This window comes from Hypanus sabinus, unplaced genomic scaffold (genome assembly GCF_030144855.1).
Source record: "Hypanus sabinus isolate sHypSab1 unplaced genomic scaffold, sHypSab1.hap1 scaffold_2374, whole genome shotgun sequence".
Classification (NCBI taxonomy): Eukaryota; Metazoa; Chordata; class Chondrichthyes; order Myliobatiformes; family Dasyatidae; genus Hypanus; species Hypanus sabinus.
Window position 1 is genome coordinate 1 of NW_026780491.1, and position 20,402 is coordinate 20,402.

The window sequence follows — 20,402 nt, forward strand, 5'->3', positions numbered from 1 at the left end:
CTCTCTCTGTGGCTGTCTCGCTTGCTCCCCCACTCTCCCTCTCTCCCCTCACCCCCGCACTCTCTCCCCCTTCCCCCACGCTCTCTCTGTGGCTGTCTCGCTCGCTCCCCCACTCTCCCTCTCTCCCCTCACCCCCGTAGGTGCATCTTCAAGCGGTTGAGGTTTCTGGGCAGCAAGCTGCTGTCGCAGGTGTTGACTCTGCTCTTCCTCTCCGTCTGGCACGGCATGCACTCCGGCTACTTCATGTGCTTCTTCATGGAGTTCCTCATTGTCTACCACGAGGACCAGGTGGGCCTCCTCCTCCCTGTGGCTCCGGCCCCCTTTGCTTGGTACAAGATTCCTTTGTTACAAATGTCCGTGCTGTACAATCTATACAAACACAATCACCACAAACAGGCAGGAGTCATTACACCAGAATGTTGCTCCACCCTGCGGAGCCCAACGGTCTCGAAACTCCTCCAAGGCCGCTGTGGACTGCGCGCGTTCTTTTTCAATGGTTACCCGGGCACGAACATACCCCCTAAACATCGCCAGGCAGTCTGCCCGGGGAGATCCTCCCGCCACCTGTTTCCAAGACCCTCGGATGGCTGTTTTTGCTCTCTCTCCCCCGTCTCCCCCCCGTCTCCCCCCGTCTCCCCCCCGTCTCCCCCCAGTCTCCCCCCCGTCTCCCCCCCGTCTCCCCCCGTCTCCCCCCCGTCTCTCCCCGTCTCTCCCCGTCTCTCCCCGTCTCCCCCCGTCTCCCCCGTCTCCCCCCGTCTCCCCCCGTCTCCCCCCCGTCTCCCCCCGTCTCCCCCCCGTCTCCCCCCGTCTCCCCCCGTCTCTCCCCCATCTCCCCCGTCTCTCCCCCCCCGTCTCTCCCCCGTCTCTCCCCGTCTCTCCCCGTCTCTCCCCGTCTCTCCCCGTCTCTCCCCCGTCTCTCCCCGTCTCTCCCCGTCTCTCCCCGCCGTCTCTCCCCGCCGTCTCTCCCCGCCGTCTCTCCCCGCCGTCTCTCCCCACCGTCTCTCCCCCCTGTCTCTCCCCCCCGTCTCTCCCCCCCGTCTCTCCCCCCGTCTCTCCCCACCGTCTCTCCCCCCGTCTCTCCCCCCCGTCTCTCCCCCCCGTCTCTCCCCCCGCTCTCTCCCCCCTGTCACTCTCCCCCCGTCTCTGAGATGATGGACGTGTTCACTCCACATCCCGTCTCTCCCCCGTCTCTCTCCCCCGTCGCTCTCCCTCTCTCCCCCCCCGTCTCTCCCCCCCGTCTCCCCGTCTCTCCCCCACCGCTCTCTCCCCCGTCTCTCCCCCCTGTCACTCTCCCCCCGTCTCTGAGATGATGGACGTGTTCACTCCACATCCCGTCTCTCCACCCGAATCTCCACCCGTCTCTCCACCCGTCTCTCCACCCGTCTCTCCACCCGTCTCTCCCCCCCGTCTCTCCCCCCCCGTCTCTCCCCCCCGTCTCTCCCCCCCGTCTCTCCCCCCGTCTCTCCCCCCCGTCTCTCCCCCCGTCTCTCCCCCCGTCTCTCCCCCCGTCTCTCCCCCCGTCTCTCCCCCCCGTCTCTCCCCCCCGTCTCTCCCCCCGTCTCTCCCCCCGTCTCTCCCCCCGTCACTCCCCCCCGTCTCTCCCCCCCGTCTCTCCCCCCCCGTCTCTCCCCCGTCTCTCCCCCCGTCTCTCCCCCCCGTCTCTCCCCCCCGTCTCTCCCCCCCGTCTCTCCCCCCCGTCTCTCCCCCCCGTCTCTCCCCCCCGTCTCTCCCCCCCGTCTCTCCCCCCCCGTCTCTCCCCCCGTCTCTCCCCCCCCGTCTCTCCCCCCCGTCTCTCCCCCCGTCTCTCCCCCCCCGTCTCTCCCCCCCGTCTCTCCCCCCCCGTCTCTCCCCCCGCTCTCTCCCCCGTCTCTCCCCCCTGTCACTCTCCCCCTGTCTCTGAGATGATGGACGTGTTCACTCCACATCCCGTCTCTCCCCCGTCTCTCTCCCCCCGTCTCTCTCTCCGCTCTCTCCCCCGTCTCTCCCCCGTCTCTCCCCCGTCTCTCCCCCCGTCTCTCCCCCCGTCTCTCCCCCCGTCTCTCCCCCCGTCTCTCCCCCCGTCTCTCCCCCCGTCTCTCCCCCGTCTCTCCCCCCGTCTCTCCCCCCGTCTCTCCCCCCCGTCTCTCCCCCATCTCTCCACCCCCGTCGCTCTCCCCGCTCTCTCCCCGTCGCTCTCCCCGCTCTCTCCCCCGTCTCTCTGTCCACTCTCCCCCCCGCTCTTCCCCCCGTCTCTCTCCCCGCTCTCTCCCCCGTCTCTCTCCCCGCTCTCTCCCCCGTCTCACCCCCTGTCACTCTCCCCCCGTCTCTGAGATGATGGACGTGTTCACTCCACATCCCGTCTCTCCCCCGTCTCTCTCCCCCATCGCTCTCCCTCTCTCCCCCGTCTCTCCCCCCTCTCCCCGTCTCTCTCCCCGTCTCTCTCCCCGTCTCTCACCCCGTCTCTCACCCCGTCTCTCACCCCGTCTCTCACCCGTCTCTCACCCGTCTCTCCCCCGTCTCTCCACCCCGTCTCTCCCCCCGTCTCCCCCCCATTCACTCCCCCCGCTCTCTCTCGGATCTCTCCCCGTCGCTCTCCCTCTCTCCCCCGTCTCTCTCCCCCGTCGCTCTCCCTCTCTCCCCCCGTCTCTCTCCCCGCTCTCTCCCCGTCGCTCTCCCTCTCTCCCCCGTCTCTCTCCCCCGTCGCTCTCCCTCTCTCCCCCCGTCTCTCTCCCCGCTCTCTCCCCCGTCGCTCTCCCTCTCTCCCCCCGTCTCTCTCTCCCCCTGTCTCTGAGATGATGGACGTGTTCACCCCACATCCCGTTTGCCCTGTGAGTTCCTACGTGAAGCTGGGTTGTCTGCGTCCAGGAGGGGCGCCAGGCCTCCCCACAGCCTGCCAGCCTCCGCTGTGTGCGCAAGCATCCCTGGCCCAGAGAGCCTCCTCCAAAGAAATGCCTCAAAAGGAAAAGGAGGCACCCGTCACTCAGTTGCAAAATCTAGTCCTCCCCCCATCTTCAGGGAGCGGTGTCTCAGAAAGGCAGTGTCTGTTATTAAGGACTCTCCAGCGCCCAGGGCATGTCCTTTTATCACTGTTACCGTCAGGGAGGAGGTACAGGAGCCTGAAGGCACACACTCAGAGATTCAGGAACAGCCTCTTCCCCTCTGCCGTCAGGGAGGAGGTACAGGAGCCTGAAGACACACACTCAGAGATTCAGGAACAGCCTCTTTCCCTCTGCCATCAGGGAGGAGGTACAGGAGCCTGAAGACACACACTCAGCGATTCAGGAACAGCTTCTTCCCCTCTGCCATCAGGGAGGAGGTACAGGAGCCTGAAGGCACACACTCAGAGATTCAGGAACAGCCTCTTCCCCTCTGCCATCAGGGAGGAGGTACAGGAGCCTGAAGACACACACTCAGCGATTCAGGAACAGCTTCTTCCCCTCCGCCATCAGGGAGGAGGTACAGGAGCCTGAAGACACACACTCACAGATTCAGGAACAGCCTCTTGCCCTCTGCCATCAGGGAGGAGGTACAGGAGCCTGAAGACACACACTCAGCGATTCAGGAACAGCTTCTTCCCCTCTGCCATCAGGGAGGAGGTACAGGAGCCTGAAGACCCACAATCAGCGATTCAGGAACAGCCTCTTCCCCTCTGCCATCAGGGAGGAGGTACAGGAGCCTGAAGGCACACACTCAGTGATTCAGGAACAGCCTCTTCCCCTCTCCTGTCAGGGAGGAGGTACAGGAGCCTGAAGGCACACACTCAGCGATTCAGGAACAGCTTCTTCCCCTCTGCCTTCAGGGAGGTGGTACAGGAGCCTGAAGACAAACACTCAGTGATTCAGGAACAGCTTCTTCCCCTCTGCCATCAGGGAGGAGGTACAGGAGCCTGAAGGCACACACTCAACGATTCAGGAACAGCCTCTTCCCCTCTGCCATGAGAGAGGAGGTACAGGAGCCTGAAGACACACACTCAGAGATTCACGAACAGCTTCTACCCCTCTGCCATCAGGGAGGATGTACAGGAGCCTGAAGACACACACTTAGCGATTCAGGAACAGCCTCTTCCCCTCTGCCGTCAGGGAGGAGGTACAGGAGCCTGAAGGCACACACTCAGTGATCCAGGAACAGCCTCTTCCCCTCGCCATCAGGGAGGAGGTACAGGATCCTGAAGACACACACTCAGCGATTCAGGAATAGCCTCTTCCCCTCCGCATCAGGGAGGTGGTACAGGAGCCTGAAGACACACACTTAGCGATTCAGGAACAGCTTCTTCCCCTCCGCCATCAGGGAGGAGGTACAGGAGCCTGAAGGCACTCACTCAGTGATCCAGGAACAGCCTCTTCCCCTCTGCCATCAGGGAGGCGGTACAGGAGCCGGAAGGCACACACTCAACGATTCAGGAACAGCCTCTTCCCCTCTGCCATGAGAGAGGAGGTACAGGAGCCTGAAGACACACACTCAGAGATTCAGGAACAGCTTCTACCCCTCTGCCATCAGGGAGGAGGTACAGGAGTCTGAAGACATGCGCTCAGAGATTCAGGACCAGCCTCTTCCCCTCTGCCGTCAGGGAGGAGGTACAGGAGCCTGAAGGCACACACTCAGTGATCCAGGAACAGCCTCTTCCCCTCTGCCATCAGGGAGGCGGTACAGGAGCCTGAAGACACACACTCAGCGATTCAGGAATAGCCTCTTCCCCTCCGCCATCAGGGAGGTGGTACAGGAGCCTGAAGACACACACTTAGCGATTCAGGAACAGCTTCTTCCCCTCTGCCATCAGGGAGGAGGTACAGGAGCCTGAAGGCACACACTCAGAGATTCAGGAACAGCCTCTTCCCCTCCGCCATCAGGGAGGAGGTACAGGAGCCTGAAGGCACACACTCAGCGATTCAGGTACAGCCTCTTCCCCTCTGCCATCCGGGAGGAGGTACAGGAGCCTGAAGGCACACACTCAGCGATTCAGGAACAGCTTCTTCCCCTCTGCCATCAGGGAGGAGGTACAGGAGCCTGAAGGCACACACTCAGCGATTCAGGTACAGCCTCTTCCCCTCTGCCATCCGGGAGGAGGTACAGGAGCCTGAAGGCACACACTCAGCGATTCAGGTACAGCCTCTTCCCCTCTGCCATCAGGGAGGAGGTACAGGAGCCTGAAGACACACACTCAGTGATTCAGGAACAGCTTCTTCCCCTCTGCCATCAGGGAGGAGGTACAGGAGCCTGAAGACACACACACAGTGATTCAGGAACAGCTTCTTCCCCTCTGCCATCAGGGAGGAGGTACAGGAGCCTGAAGACACACACTCAGAGATTCAGGAACAGCCTCTTCCCCTCTGCTGTCAGGGAGGAGGGACAGGAGCCTGAAGACACACACTCAGTGATTCAGGAACAGCTTCTTCCCCTCTGCCATCAGGGAGGAGGTACAGGAGCCTGAAGGCACTCACTCAGTGATCCAGGAACAGCCTCTTCCCCTCTGCCATCAGGGAGGCGGTACAGGAGCCGGAAGGCACACACTCAACGATTCAGGAACAGCCTCTTCCCCTCTGCCATGAGAGAGGAGGTACAGGAGCCTGAAGACACACACTCAGAGATTCAGGAACAGCTTCTACCCCTCTGCCATCAGGGAGGAGGTACAGGAGTCTGAAGACATGCGCTCAGAGATTCAGGACCAGCCTCTTCCCCTCTGCCGTCAGGGAGGAGGTACAGGAGCCTGAAGGCACACACTCAGTGATCCAGGAACAGCCTCTTCCCCTCTGCCATCAGGGAGGCGGTACAGGAGCCTGAAGACACACACTCAGCGATTCAGGAATAGCCTCTTCCCCTCCGCCATCAGGGAGGTGGTACAGGAGCCTGAAGACACACACTTAGCGATTCAGGAACAGCTTCTTCCCCTCCGCCATCAGGGAGGAGGTACAGGAGCCTGAAGGCACACACTTAGCGATTCAGGAACAGCTTCTTCCCCTCTGCCATCAGGGAGGAGGTACAGGAGCCTGAAGGCACACACTCAGAGATTCAGGAACAGCCTCTTCCCCTCCGCCATCAGGGAGGAGGTACAGGAGCCTGAAGGCACACACTCAGCGATTCAGGTATAGCCTCTTCGCCTCTGCCATCTTGGAGGAGGTACAGGAGCCTGAAGACACACACTCAGAGATTCAGGAACAGCCTCTTCCCCTCTGCCATCCGGGAGGAGGTACAGGAGCCTGAAGACACACACACAGTGATTCAGGAACAGCTTCTTCCCCTCTGCCATCAGGGAGGAGGGACAGGAGCCTGAAGACACACACTCAGTGATTCAGGAACAGCTTCTTCCCCTCTGCCATCAGGGAGGAGGTACAGGAGCCTGAAGACACACACTCAGCGATTCAGGAATAGCCTCTTCCCCTCCGCCATCAGGGAGGTGGTACAGGAGCCTGAAGACACACACTTAGCGATTCAGGAACAGCTTCTTCCCCTCCGCCATCAGGGAGGAGGTACAGGAGCCTGAAGGCACACACTCAGCGATTCAGGAACAGCCTCTTCCCCTCTGCCATCAGGGAGGAGGTACAGGAGCCTGAAGACACACACTCAGTGATTCAGGAACAGCTTCTTCCCCTCTGCCATCAGGGAGGAGGTACAGGAGCCTGAAGACCCACAATCAGCGATTCAGGAACAGCCTCTTCCCCTCTGCCATCAGGGAGGAGGTACAGGAGCCTGAAGGCACACACTCAGTGATTCAGGAACAGCCTCTTCCCCCCTCTCCTGTCAGGGAGGAGGTACAGGAGCCTGAAGGCACACACTCAGCGATTCAGGAACAGCTTCTTCCCCTCTGCCTTCAGGGAGGTGGTACAGGAGCCTGAAGACAAACACTCAGTGATTCAGGAACAGCTTCTTCCCCTCTGCCATCAGGGAGGAGGTACAGGAGCCTGAAGGCACACACTCAACGATTCAGGAACAGCCTCTTCCCCTCTGCCATGAGAGAGGAGGTACAGGAGCCTGAAGACACACACTCAGAGATTCACGAACAGCTTCTACCCCTCTGCCATCAGGGAGGATGTACAGGAGCCTGAAGACACACACTTAGCGATTCAGGAACAGCCTCTTCCCCTCTGCCGTCAGGGAGGAGGTACAGGAGCCTGAAGGCACACACTCAGTGATCCAGGAACAGCCTCTTCCCCTCTGCCATCAGGGAGGCGGTACAGGATCCTGAAGACACACACTCAGCGATTCAGGAATAGCCTCTTCCCCTCCGCATCAGGGAGGTGGTACAGGAGCCTGAAGACACACACTTAGCGATTCAGGAACAGCTTCTTCCCCTCCGCCATCAGGGAGGAGGTACAGGAGCCTGAAGGCACACACTTAGCGATTCAGGAACAGCTTCTTCCCCTCTGCCATCAGGGAGGAGGTACAGGAGCCTGAAGGCACACACTCAGAGATTCAGGAACAGCCTCTTCCCCTCCGCCATCAGGGAGGAGGTACAGGAGCCTGAAGGCACACACTTAGCGATTCAGGAACAGCTTCTTCCCCTCTGCCATCAGGGAGGAGGTACAGGAGCCTGAAGGCACTCACTCAGTGATCCAGGAACAGCCTCTTCCCCTCTGCCATCAGGGAGGCGGTACAGGAGCCGGAAGGCACACACTCAACGATTCAGGAACAGCCTCTTCCCCTCTGCCATGAGAGAGGAGGTACAGGAGCCTGAAGACACACACTCAGAGATTCAGGAACAGCTTCTACCCCTCTGCCATCAGGGAGGAGGTACAGGAGTCTGAAGACATGCGCTCAGAGATTCAGGACCAGCCTCTTCCCCTCTGCCGTCAGGGAGGAGGTACAGGAGCCTGAAGGCACACACTCAGTGATCCAGGAACAGCCTCTTCCCCTCTGCCATCAGGGAGGCGGTACAGGAGCCTGAAGACACACACTCAGCGATTCAGGAATAGCCTCTTCCCCTCCGCCATCAGGGAGGTGGTACAGGAGCCTGAAGACACACACTTAGCGATTCAGGAACAGCTTCTTCCCCTCTGCCATCAGGGAGGAGGTACAGGAGCCTGAAGGCACACACTCAGAGATTCAGGAACAGCCTCTTCCCCTCCGCCATCAGGGAGGAGGTACAGGAGCCTGAAGGCACACACTAAGCGATTCAGGTACAGCCTCTTCCCCTCTGCCATCCGGGAGGAGGTACAGGAGCCTGAAGGCACACACTCAGCGATTCAGGAACAGCTTCTTCCCCTCTGCCATCAGGGAGGAGGTACAGGAGCCTGAAGGCACACACTCAGCGATTCAGGTACAGCCTCTTCCCCTCTGCCATCCGGGAGGAGGTACAGGAGCCTGAAGGCACACACTCAGCGATTCAGGTACAGCCTCTTCCCCTCTGCCATCAGGGAGGAGGTACAGGAGCCTGAAGACACACACTCAGTGATTCAGGAACAGCTTCTTCCCCTCTGCCATCAGGGAGGAGGTACAGGAGCCTGAAGACACACACACAGTGATTCAGGAACAGCTTCTTCCCCTCTGCCATCAGGGAGGAGGTACAGGAGCCTGAAGACACACACTCAGAGATTCAGGAACAGCCTCTTCCCCTCTGCTGTCAGGGAGGAGGGACAGGAGCCTGAAGACACACACTCAGTGATTCAGGAACAGCTTCTTCCCCTCTGCCATCAGGGAGGAGGTACAGGAGCCTGAAGGCACTCACTCAGTGATCCAGGAACAGCCTCTTCCCCTCTGCCATCAGGGAGGCGGTACAGGAGCCGGAAGGCACACACTCAACGATTCAGGAACAGCCTCTTCCCCTCTGCCATGAGAGAGGAGGTACAGGAGCCTGAAGACACACACTCAGAGATTCAGGAACAGCTTCTACCCCTCTGCCATCAGGGAGGAGGTACAGGAGTCTGAAGACATGCGCTCAGAGATTCAGGACCAGCCTCTTCCCCTCTGCCGTCAGGGAGGAGGTACAGGAGCCTGAAGGCACACACTCAGTGATCCAGGAACAGCCTCTTCCCCTCTGCCATCAGGGAGGCGGTACAGGAGCCTGAAGACACACACTCAGCGATTCAGGAATAGCCTCTTCCCCTCCGCCATCAGGGAGGTGGTACAGGAGCCTGAAGACACACACTTAGCGATTCAGGAACAGCTTCTTCCCCTCCGCCATCAGGGAGGAGTTACAGGAGCCTGAAGGCACACACTTAGCGATTCAGGAACAGCTTCTTCCCCTCTGCCATCAGGGAGGAGGTACAGGAGCCTGAAGGCACACACTCAGAGATTCAGGAACAGCCTCTTCCCCTCCGCCATCAGGGAGGAGGTACAGGAGCCTGAAGGCACACACTCAGCGATTCAGGTATAGCCTCTTCGCCTCTGCCATCTTGGAGGAGGTACAGGAGCCTGAAGACACACACTCAGAGATTCAGGAACAGCCTCTTCCCCTCTGCCATCCGGGAGGAGGTACAGGAGCCTGAAGACACACACACAGTGATTCAGGAACAGCTTCTTCCCCTCTGCCATCAGGGAGGAGGGACAGGAGCCTGAAGACACACACTCAGTGATTCAGGAACAGCTTCTTCCCCTCTGCCATCAGGGAGGAGGTACAGGAGCCTGAAGACACACACTCAGCGATTCAGGAATAGCCTCTTCCCCTCCGCCATCAGGGAGGTGGTACAGGAGCCTGAAGACACACACTTAGCGATTCAGGAACAGCTTCTTCCCCTCCGCCATCAGGGAGGAGGTACAGGAGCCTGAAGGCACACACTCAGAGATTCAGGAACAGCCTCTTCCCCTCCGCCATCAGGGAGGAGGTACAGGAGCCTGAAGGCACACACTCAGCGATTCAGGTACAGCCTCTTCGCCTCTGCCATCTTGGAGGAGGTACAGGAGCCTGAAGACACACACTCAGAGATTCAGGAACAGCCTCTTCCCCTCTGCCATCCGGGAGGAGGTACAGGAGCCTGAAGACACACACACAGTGATTCAGGAACAGCTTCTTCCCCTCTGCCATCAGGGAGGAGGTACAGGAGCCTGAAGACACACACTCAGAGAATCAGGAACAGCCTCTTCCCCTCTGCTGTCAGGGAGGAGGGACAGGAGCCTGAAGACACACACTCAGTGATTCAGGAACAGCTTCTTCCCCTCTGCCTTCAGGGAGGAGGTACAGGAGCCTGAAGACACACACTCAGTGATTCAGGAACAGCTTCTTCCCCTCTGCCGTCAGGGAGGAGGTACAGGAGCCTGAAGGCACACACACAGTGATTCAGGAACAGCCTCTTCCCCTGTGTCATCAGGGAGGAGGTACAGGAGCCTGAAGGCACACACTCAGTGATTCAGGAACAGCTTCTTCCCCTCTGCCATCAGGGAGGAGGTACAGGAGCCTGAAGGCACACACTCAGAGATTCAGGAACAGCCTCTTCCCCTCTGCCGTCAGGGAGGAGGTACAGGAGCCTGAAGGCACACACTCAGCGATTCAGGAACAGCCTCTTCCCCTCTGCCATCAGGGAGGAGGTACAGGAGCCTGAAGGCACACACTCAGAGATTCAGGAACAGCCTCTTCCCCTCCGCCATCAGGGAGGAGGTACAGGAGCCTGAAGGCACACACTCAGCGATTCAGGTACAGCTTCTTCCCCTCTGCCATCAGGGAGGGGGTACAGGAGCCTGAAGACACACACTCAATGATTCAGGAACAGCCTCTACCCCTCTGCCATACGGGAGGATGTACAGGAGCCTGAAGACACACACTCAGAGATTCAGGAACAGCCTCTTCCCCTCCGCCATCAGGGAGGAGGTACAGGAGCCTGAAGGCACACACTCAGTGATTCAGGAACAGCCTCTTCCCCTCTGCCTTCAGGGAGGAGGTACAGGAGCCTGAAGACACACACACAGTGATTCAGGAACAGCCTGTTCCCCTGTGTCATCATGGAGGAGGTACAGGAGCCTGAAGACACACACTCAGCGATTCAGGAACAGCCACTTCCCCTCTGCCATCAGGGAGGAGGTACAGGAGCCGGAAGACACACACTCAGTGATTCAGGAACAGCTTCTTCCCCTCTCCCGTCAGGGAGGAGGTACAGGAGCCTGAAGGCACACACACAGAGATTCAGGAACAGCCTCTTCCCCTCTGCCATCAGGGAGGAGGTACAGGAGCCTGAAGGCACACACTCAACGATTCAGGAACAGCCTCTTCCCCTGTGTCATCATGGAGGAGGTACAGGAGCCTGAAGGCACACACTCAACGATTCAGGAACAGCCTGTTCCCCTGTGTCATCATGGAGGAGGTACAGGAGCCTGAAGGCACACACTCAGAGATTCAGGAACAGCCTCTTCCCCTCCGCCATCAGGGAGGAGGTACAGGAGCCTGAAGGCACACACTCAGCGATTCAGGTACAGCTTCTTCCCCTCTGCCAACAGGGAGGAGGTACAGGAGCCTGAAGGCACACACTCAGTGATTCAGGAACAGCTTCTTCCCCTCTGCCGTCAGGGAGGAGGTACAGGAGTCTGAAGACATGCGCTCAGAGATTCAGGACCAGCCTCTTCCCCTCTGCCGTCAGGGAGGAGGTACAGGAGCCTGAAGGCACACACTCAGAGATTCAGGAACAGCCTCTTCCCCTCCGCCATCAGGGAGGAGGTACAGGAGCCTGAAGGCACACACTCAGCGATTCAGGTACAGCCTCTTCGCCTCTGCCATCTTGGAGGAGGTACAGGAGCCTGAAGACACACACTCAGAGATTCAGGAACAGCCTCTTCCCCTCTGCCATCCGGGAGGAGGTACAGGTGCCTGAAGACACACACACAGTGATTCAGGAACAGCTTCTTCCCCTCTGCCATCAGGGAGGAGGTACAGGAGCCTGAAGACACACACTCAGAGAATCAGGAACAGCCTCTTCCCCTCTGCTGTCAGGGAGGAGGGACAGGAGCCTGAAGACACACACTCAGTGATTCAGGAACAGCTTCTTCCCCTCTGCCTTCAGGGAGGAGGTACAGGAGCCTGAAGACACACACTCAGTGATTCAGGAACAGCTTCTTCCCCTCTGCCGTCAGGGAGGAGGTACAGGAGCCTGAAGGCACACACACAGTGATTCAGGAACAGCCTCTTCCCCTGTGTCATCAGGGAGGAGGTACAGGAGCCTGAAGGCACACACTCAGTGATTCAGGAACAGCTTCTTCCCCTCTGCCATCAGGGAGGAGGTACAGGAGCCTGAAGGCACACACTCAGAGATTCAGGAACAGCCTCTTCCCCTCTGCCGTCAGGGAGGAGGTACAGGAGCCTGAAGGCACACACTCAGCGATTCAGGAACAGCCTCTTCCCCTCTGCCATCAGGGAGGAGGTACAGGAGCCTGAAGGCACACACTCAGAGATTCAGGAACAGCCTCTTTCCTCCGCCATCAGGGAGGAGGTACAGGAGCCTGAAGGCACACACTCAGCGATTCAGGTACAGCTTCTTCCCCTCTGCCATCAGGGAGGGGGTACAGGAGCCTGAAGACACACACTCAATGATTCAGGAACAGCCTCTACCCCTCTGCCATCCGGGAGGATGTACAGGAGCCTGAAGACACACACTCAGAGATTCAGGAACAGCCTCTTCCCCTCCGCCATCAGGGAGGAGGTACAGGAGCCTGAAGGCACACACTCAGTGATTCAGGAACAGCCTCTTCCCCTCTGCCTTCAGGGAGGAGGTACAGGAGCCTGAAGACACACACACAGTGATTCAGGAACAGCCTGTTCCCCTGTGTCATCATGGAGGAGGTACAGGAGCCTGAAGACACACACTCAGCGATTCAGGAACAGCCACTTCCCCTCTGCCATCAGGGTGGAGGTACAGGAGCCGGAAGACACACACTCAGTGATTCAGGAACAGCTTCTTCCCCTCTCCCGTCAGGGAGGAGGTACAGGAGCCTGAAGGCACACACACAGAGATTCAGGAACAGCCTCTTCCCCTCTGCCATCAGGGAGGAGGTACAGGAGCCTGAAGGCACACACTCAACGATTCAGGAACAGCCTCTTCCCCTGTGTCATCATGGAGGAGGTACAGGAGCCTGAAGGCACACACTCAACGATTCAGGAACAGCCTGTTCCCCTGTGTCATCATGGAGGAGGTACAGGAGCCTGAAGGCACACACTCAGTGATTCAGGAACAGCCTCTTCCCCTCTGCCATCAGGGAGGAGGTACAGGAGCCTGAAGGCACACACTCAGTGATCCAGGAACAGCCTCTTCCCCTCTGCCATCAGGGAGGCGGTACAGGAGCCTGAAGACACACACTCAGTGATTCAGGAATAGCCTCTTCCCCTCCGCCATCAGGGAGGCGGTACAGGAGCCTGAAGACACACACTTAGCGATTCAGGAACAGCTTCTTCCCCTCTGCCATCAGGGAGGAGTTACAGGAGCCTGAAGGCACACACTCAGAGATTCAGGAACAGCCTCTTCCCCTCCGCCATCAGGGAGGAGGTACAGGAGACTGAAGACACACACTTTGCGATTCAGGAACAGCTTCTTCCCCTCTGCCATCAGGGAGGAGGTACAGGAGCCTGAAGGCACACACTCAGAGATTCAGGAACAGCCTCTTCCCCTCCACCATCAGGGAGGAGGTACAGGAGCCTGAAGGCACACACTCAGCGATTCAGGTACAGCTTCTTCCCCTCTGCCATCAGGGAGGAGGTACAGGAGCCTGAAGGCACACACTCAGTGATTCAGGAACAGCTTCTTCCCCTCTGCCGTCAGGGAGGAGGTACAGGAGCCTGAAGGCACACACTCAGCGATTCAGGTACAGCTTCTTCCCCTCTGCCGTCAGGGAGGAGGTACAGGAGCCTGAAGGCACACACTCAGTGATTCAGGAACAGCTTCTTCCCCTCTGCCATCAGGGAGGAGGTACAGGAGCCTGAAGACACACACTCAGAGATTCAGGAACAGCCTCTTCCCCTCTGCCATCCGGGAGGATGTACAGGAGCCTGAAGACACACACTCAGAGATTCAGGAACAGCCTCTTCCCCTCCGCCATCAGGGAGGAGGTACAGGAGCCTGAAGGCACACACTCAGTGATTCAGGAACAGCCTCTTCCCCTCTGCCTTCAGGGAGGAGGTACAGGAGCCTGAAGACACACACACAGTGATTCAGGAACAGCCTGTTCCCCTGTGTCATCATGGAGGAGGTACAGGAGCCTGAAGACACACACTCAGCGATTCAGGAACAGCCACTTCCCCTCTGCCATCAGGGAGGAGGTACAGGAGCCTGAAGACACACACTCAGTGATTCAGGAACAGCTTCTTCCCCTCTCCCGTCAGGGAGGAGGTACAGTAGCCTGAAGGCACACACACAGAGATTCAGGAACAGCCTCTTCCCCTCTGCCATCAGGGAGGAGGTACAGGAGCCTGAAGGCACACACTCAACGATTCAGGAACAGCCTCTTCCCCTGTGTCATCATGGAGGAGGTACAGGAGCCTGAAGGCACACACTCAACGATTCAGGAACAGCCTGTTCCCCTGTGTCATCATGGAGGAGGTACAGGAGCCTGAAGGCACACACTCAGTGATTCAGGAACAGCTTCTTCCCCTCTGCCATCAGGGAGGAGGTACAGGAGCCTGAAGGCACACACTCAGTGATCCAGGAACAGCCTCTTCCCCTCTGCCATCAGGGAGGCGGTACAGGAGCCTGAAGACACACACTCAGCGATTCAGGAATAGCCTCTTCCCCTCCGCCATCAGGGAGGCGGCACAGGAGCCTGAAGACACACACTTAGCGATTCAGGAACAGCTTCTTCCCCTCTGCCATCAGGGAGGAGTTACAGGAGCCTGAAGGCACACACTCAGAGATTCAGGAACAGCCTCTTCCCCTCCGCCATCAGGGAGGAGGTACAGGAGACTGAAGACACACACTTTGCGATTCAGGAACAGCTTCTTCCCCTCTGCCATCAGGGAGGAGGTACAGGAGCCTGAAGGCACACACTCAGAGATTCAGGAACAGCCTCTTCCCCTCCGCCATCAGGGAGGAGGTACAGGAGCCTGAAGGCACACACTCAGCGATTCAGGTACAGCTTCTTCCCCTCTGCCATTAGGGAGGAGGTACAGGAGCCTGAAGGCACAGACTCAGTGATTCAGGAACAGCTTCTTCCCCTCTGCCGTCATGGAGGAGGTACAGGAGCCTGAAGGCACACAGTCAGTGATCCAGGAACAGCGTCTTCCCTCCGCCATCAGGGAGTGGGTACAGGAGCCTGAAGACACACACTCAGCTATTCAGCAATAGCCTCTTCCCCTCCGCCATCAGGGAGGCGGTACAGGAGCCTGAAGGCACACACTCAGTGATCCAGGAACAGCCTCTTCCCCTCTGCCATCAGGGAGGCGGTGCAGGAGCCTGAAGACACACACTCAGCGATTCAGGTACAGCTTCTTCCCCTCTGCCATCAGGGAGGAGGTACAGGAGCCTGAAGGCACACACTCAGTGATTCAGGAACAGCTTCTTCCCCTATGCCGTCAGGGAGGAGGTACAGGAGCCTGAAGGCACACACTCAGTGATCCAGGAACAGCCTCTTCCCCTCTGCCATCAGGGAGGCGGTACAGGAGCCTGAAGACACACACTCAGCGATTCATGTATAGCCTCTTCCCCTCCGCCATAGGAGCCTGAAGACACACACTTAGCGATTCAGGAACAGCTTCTTCCCCTCTGCCAGCAGGGAGGAGGTACAGGAGCCTGAAGGCACACACTCAGAGATTCAGGAACAGCCTCTTCCCCTCCGCCATCAGGGAGGAGGTACAGGAGTCTGAAGGCACACACTCAGCGATTCAGGTACAGCTTCTTCCCCTCTGCCATCAGGGAGGGTGTACAGGAGCCTGAAGGCACACACTCAACGATTCAGGAACAGCCTGTTCCCCTGTGTCATCAGGGAGGAGGTACAGGAGCCTGAAGGCACACACTCAGTGATTCAGGAACAGCTTCTTCCCCTCTGCCATCAGGGAGGAGGTACAGGAGCCTGAAGACACACACTCAGAGATTCAGGAAAAGCCTCTTCCCCTCTGCTGTCAGGGAGGAGGGACAGGAGCCTGAAGACACACACTCAGTGATTCAGGAACAGCTTCTTCCCCTCTGCCATCAGGGAGGAGGTACAGGAGCCTGAAGACACACACTCAGTGATTCAGGAACAGCTTCTTCCCCTCTGCCGTCAGGGAGGAGGTACAGGAGCCTGAAGGCACACACACAGTGATTCAGGAACAGCCTCTTCCCCTGTGTCATCAGGGAGGAGGTACAGGAGCCTGAAGGCACACACTCAGTGATTCAGGAACAGCTTCTTCCCCTCTGCCATCAGGGAGGAGGTACAGGAGCCTGAAGGCACACACTCAGAGATTGAGGAACAGCCTCTTCCCCTCTGCCGTCAGGGAGGAGGTACAGGAGCCTGAAGGCACACACTCAGCGATTCAGGAACAGCCTCTTCCCCTCTGCCATCAGGGAGGAGGTACAGGAGCCTGAAGGCACACACTCAGCGATTCAGGTACAGCCTCTTCCCCTCCGCCATCAGGGAGGAGGTACAGGAGCCTGAAGGCACACACTCAGCGATTCAGGTACAGCTTCTTCCCCTCTGCCATCAGGGAGGAGGTACAGGAGCCTGAAGACACACACTCAACGATTCAGGAACAGCCTCTTCCCCTGTGTCATCATGGAGGAGGTACAGGAGCCTGAAGGCACACACTCAGTGATTCAGGAACAGCTTCTTCCCCTCTGCCATCAGGGAGGAGGTACAGGAGCCTGAAGGCACACACTCAGTGATCCAGGAACAGCGTCTTCCCCTCCGCCATCAGGGAGTGGGTACAGGAGCCAGAAGACACACACTCAGCTATTCAGGAATAGCCTCTTCCCCTCCTCCATCAGGGAGGCGGTACAGGAGCCTGAAGGCACACACTCAGTGAACCAGGAACAGCCTCTTCCCCTCTGCCATCAGGGAGGCGGTACAGGAGCCTGAAGACACACACTCAGTGATCCAGGAACAGCCTCTTCCCCTCTGCCATCAGGGAGGAGGTACAGGAGCCTGAAGGCACACACTCAGCGATTCAGGTACAGCTTCTTCCCCTCCGCCATAGGAGCCTGAAGACACACACTTAGCGATTCAGGAACAGCTTCTTCCCCTCTGCCAGCAGGGAGGAGGTACAGGAGCCTGAAGGCACTCACACAGTGATTCAGGAACAGCCTCTTCCCCTGTGTCATCAGGGAGGAGGTACAGGAGCCTGAAGGCACACACTCAGTGATTCAGGAACAGCTTCTTCCCCTCTGCCATCAGGGAGGAGGTACAGGAGCCTGAAGGCACACACTCAGAGATTCAGGAACAGCCTCTTCCCCTCTGCCGTCAGGGAGGAGGTACAGGAGCCTGAAGGCACACACTCAGCGATTCAGGAACAGCTTCTTCCCCTCTGCCGTCATGGAGGAGGTACAGGAGCCTGAAGGCACACAGTCAGTGATCCAGGAACAGCGTCTTCCCCTCCGCCATCAGGGAGTGGGTACAGGAGCCTGAAGACACACACTCAGCTATTCAGCAATAGCCTCTTCCCCTCCGCCATCAGGGAGGCGGTACAGGAGCCTGAAGGCACACACTCAGTGATCCAGGAACAGCCTCTTCCCCTCTGCCATCAGGGAGGCGGTGCAGGAGCCTGAAGACACACACTCAGCGATTCAGGTACAGCTTCTTCCCCTCTGCCATCAGGGAGGAGGTACAGGAGCCTGAAGGCACACACTCAGTGATTCAGGAACAGCTTCTTCCCCTATGCCGTCAGGGAGGAGGTACAGGAGCCTGAAGGCACACACTCAGTGATCCAGGAACAGCCTCTTCCCCTCTGCCATCAGGGAGGCGGTACAGGAGCCTGAAGACACACACTCAGCGATTCATGTATAGCCTCTTCCCCTCCGCCATAGGAGCCTGAAGACACACACTTAGCGATTCAGGAACAGCTTCTTCCCCTCTGCCAGCAGGGAGGAGGTACAGGAGCCTGAAGGCACACACTCAGAGATTCAGGAACAGCCTCTTCCCCTCCGCCATCAGGGAGGAGGTACAGGAGTCTGAAGGCACACACTCAGCGATTCAGGTACAGCTTCTTCCCCTCTGCCATCAGGGAGGGTGTACAGGAGCCTGAAGGCACACACTCAACGATTCAGGAACAGCCTGTTCCCCTGTGTCATCAGGGAGGAGGTACAGGAGCCTGAAGGCACACACTCAGTGATTCAGGAACAGCTTCTTCCCCTCTGCCATCAGGGAGGAGGTACAGGAGCCTGAAGACACACACTCAGAGATTCAGGAAAAGCCTCTTCCCCTCTGCTGTCAGGGAGGAGGGACAGGAGCCTGAAGACACACACTCAGTGATTCAGGAACAGCTTCTTCCCCTCTGCCATCAGGGAGGAGGTACAGGAGCCTGAAGACACACACTCAGTGATTCAGGAACAGCTTCTTCCCCTCTGCCGTCAGGGAGGAGGTACAGGAGCCTGAAGGCACACACACAGTGATTCAGGAACAGCCTCTTCCCCTGTGTCATCAGGGAGGAGGTACAGGAGCCTGAAGGCACACACTCAGTGATTCAGGAACAGCTTCTTCCCCTCTGCCATCAGGGAGGAGGTACAGGAGCCTGAAGGCACACACTCAGAGATTGAGGAACAGCCTCTTCCCCTCTGCCGTCAGGGAGGAGGTACAGGAGCCTGAAGGCACACACTCAGCGATTCAGGAACAGCCTCTTCCCCTCTGCCATCAGGGAGGAGGTACAGGAGCCTGAAGGCACACACTCAGCGATTCAGGTACAGCCTCTTCCCCTCCGCCATCAGGGAGGAGGTACAGGAGCCTGAAGGCACACACTCAGCGATTCAGGTACAGCTTCTTCCCCTCTGCCATCAGGGAGGAGGTACAGGAGCCTGAAGACACACACTCAACGATTCAGGAACAGCCTCTTCCCCTGTGTCATCATGGAGGAGGTACAGGAGCCTGAAGGCACACACTCAGTGATCCAGGAACAGCGTCTTCCCCTCCGCCATCAGGGAGTGGGTACAGGAGCCAGAAGACACACACTCAGCTATTCAGGAATAGCCTCTTCCCCTCCTCCATCAGGGAGGCGGTACAGGAGCCTGAAGGCACACACTCAGTGAACCAGGAACAGCCTCTTCCCCTCTGCCATCAGGGAGGCAGTACAGGAGCCTGAAGACACACACTCAGTGATCCAGGAACAGCCTCTTCCCCTCTGCCATCAGGGAGGAGGTACAGGAGCCTGAAGGCACACACTCAGCGATTCAGGTACAGCTTCTTCCCCTCCGCCATAGGAGCCTGAAGACACACACTTAGCGATTCAGGAACAGCTTCTTCCCCTCTGCCAGCAGGGAGGAGGTACAGGAGCCTGAAGGCACTCACACAGTGATTCAGGAACAGCCTCTTCCCCTGTGTCATCAGGGAGGAGGTACAGGAGCCTGAAGGCACACACTCAGTGATTCAGGAACAGCTTCTTCCCCTCTGCCATCAGGGAGGAGGTACAGGAGCCTGAAGGCACACACTCAGAGATTCAGGAACAGCCTCTTCCCCTCTGCCGTCAGGGAGGAGGTACAGGAGCCTGAAGGCACACACTCAGCGATTCAGGAACAGCCACTTCCCCTCTGCCATCAGGGAGGAGGTACAGGAGCCTGAAGACACACACTCAACGATTCAGGAACAGCCTCTTCCCCTGTGTCATCATGGTGGAGGTGCAGGAGCCTGAAGGCACACACTCAGTGATCCAGGAGCAGCGTCTTCCCCTCCGCCCTCAGGGAGTGGGTACAGGAGCCTGAAGACACACACTTAGCGATTCAGGAACAGCTTCTTCCCCTCTGCCATCAGGGAGGAGGTACAGGAGCCTGAAGACACACACTCAGTGATTCAGGAACAGCTTCTTCCCCTCTGCCGTCAGGGAGGAGGTACAGGAGCCTGAAGGCACACACACAGTGATTCAGGAACAGCCTCTTCCCCTGTGTCATCAGGGAGGAGGTACAGGAGCCTGAAGGCACACACTCAGTGATTCAGGAACAGCTTCTTCCCCTCTGCCATCAGGGAGGAGGTACAGGAGCCTGAAGGCACACACTCAGAGATTGAGGAACAGCCTCTTCCCCTCTGCCGTCAGGGAGGAGGTACAGGAGCCTGAAGGCACACACTCAGCGATTCAGGAACAGCCTCTTCCCCTCTGCCATCAGGGAGGAGGTACAGGAGCCTGAAGGCACACACTCAGCGATTCAGGTACAGCCTCTTCCCCTCCGCCATCAGGGAGGAGGTACAGGAGCCTGAAGGCACACACTCAGCGATTCAGGTACAGCTTCTTCCCCTCTGCCATCAGGGAGGAGGTACAGGAGCCTGAAGACACACACTCAACGATTCAGGAACAGCCTCTTCCCCTGTGTCATCATGGAGGAGGTACAGGAGCCTGAAGGCACACACTCAGTGATCCAGGAACAGCGTCTTCCCCTCCGCCATCAGGGAGTGGGTACAGGAGCCAGAAG

General features: G+C 58.4%; 1 protein-coding gene across 1 annotated transcript in view; it reads left to right on the top strand.

The window, feature by feature from the left end:
- Positions 1 to 65: 65 nt before the first annotated feature.
- LOC132387933 (lysophospholipid acyltransferase 5-like) overlaps positions 66 to 20,402 on the top strand; it is a 32,728-nt gene continuing 12,391 nt past the window's right edge. The window contains exon 1 of the mRNA XM_059960253.1: positions 66 to 288. Within this exon, the coding sequence (XP_059816236.1) occupies positions 226 to 288 (63 nt within the window). The 5' untranslated portion in view covers positions 66 to 225. The remainder of the gene's footprint in view (positions 289 to 20,402) is intronic.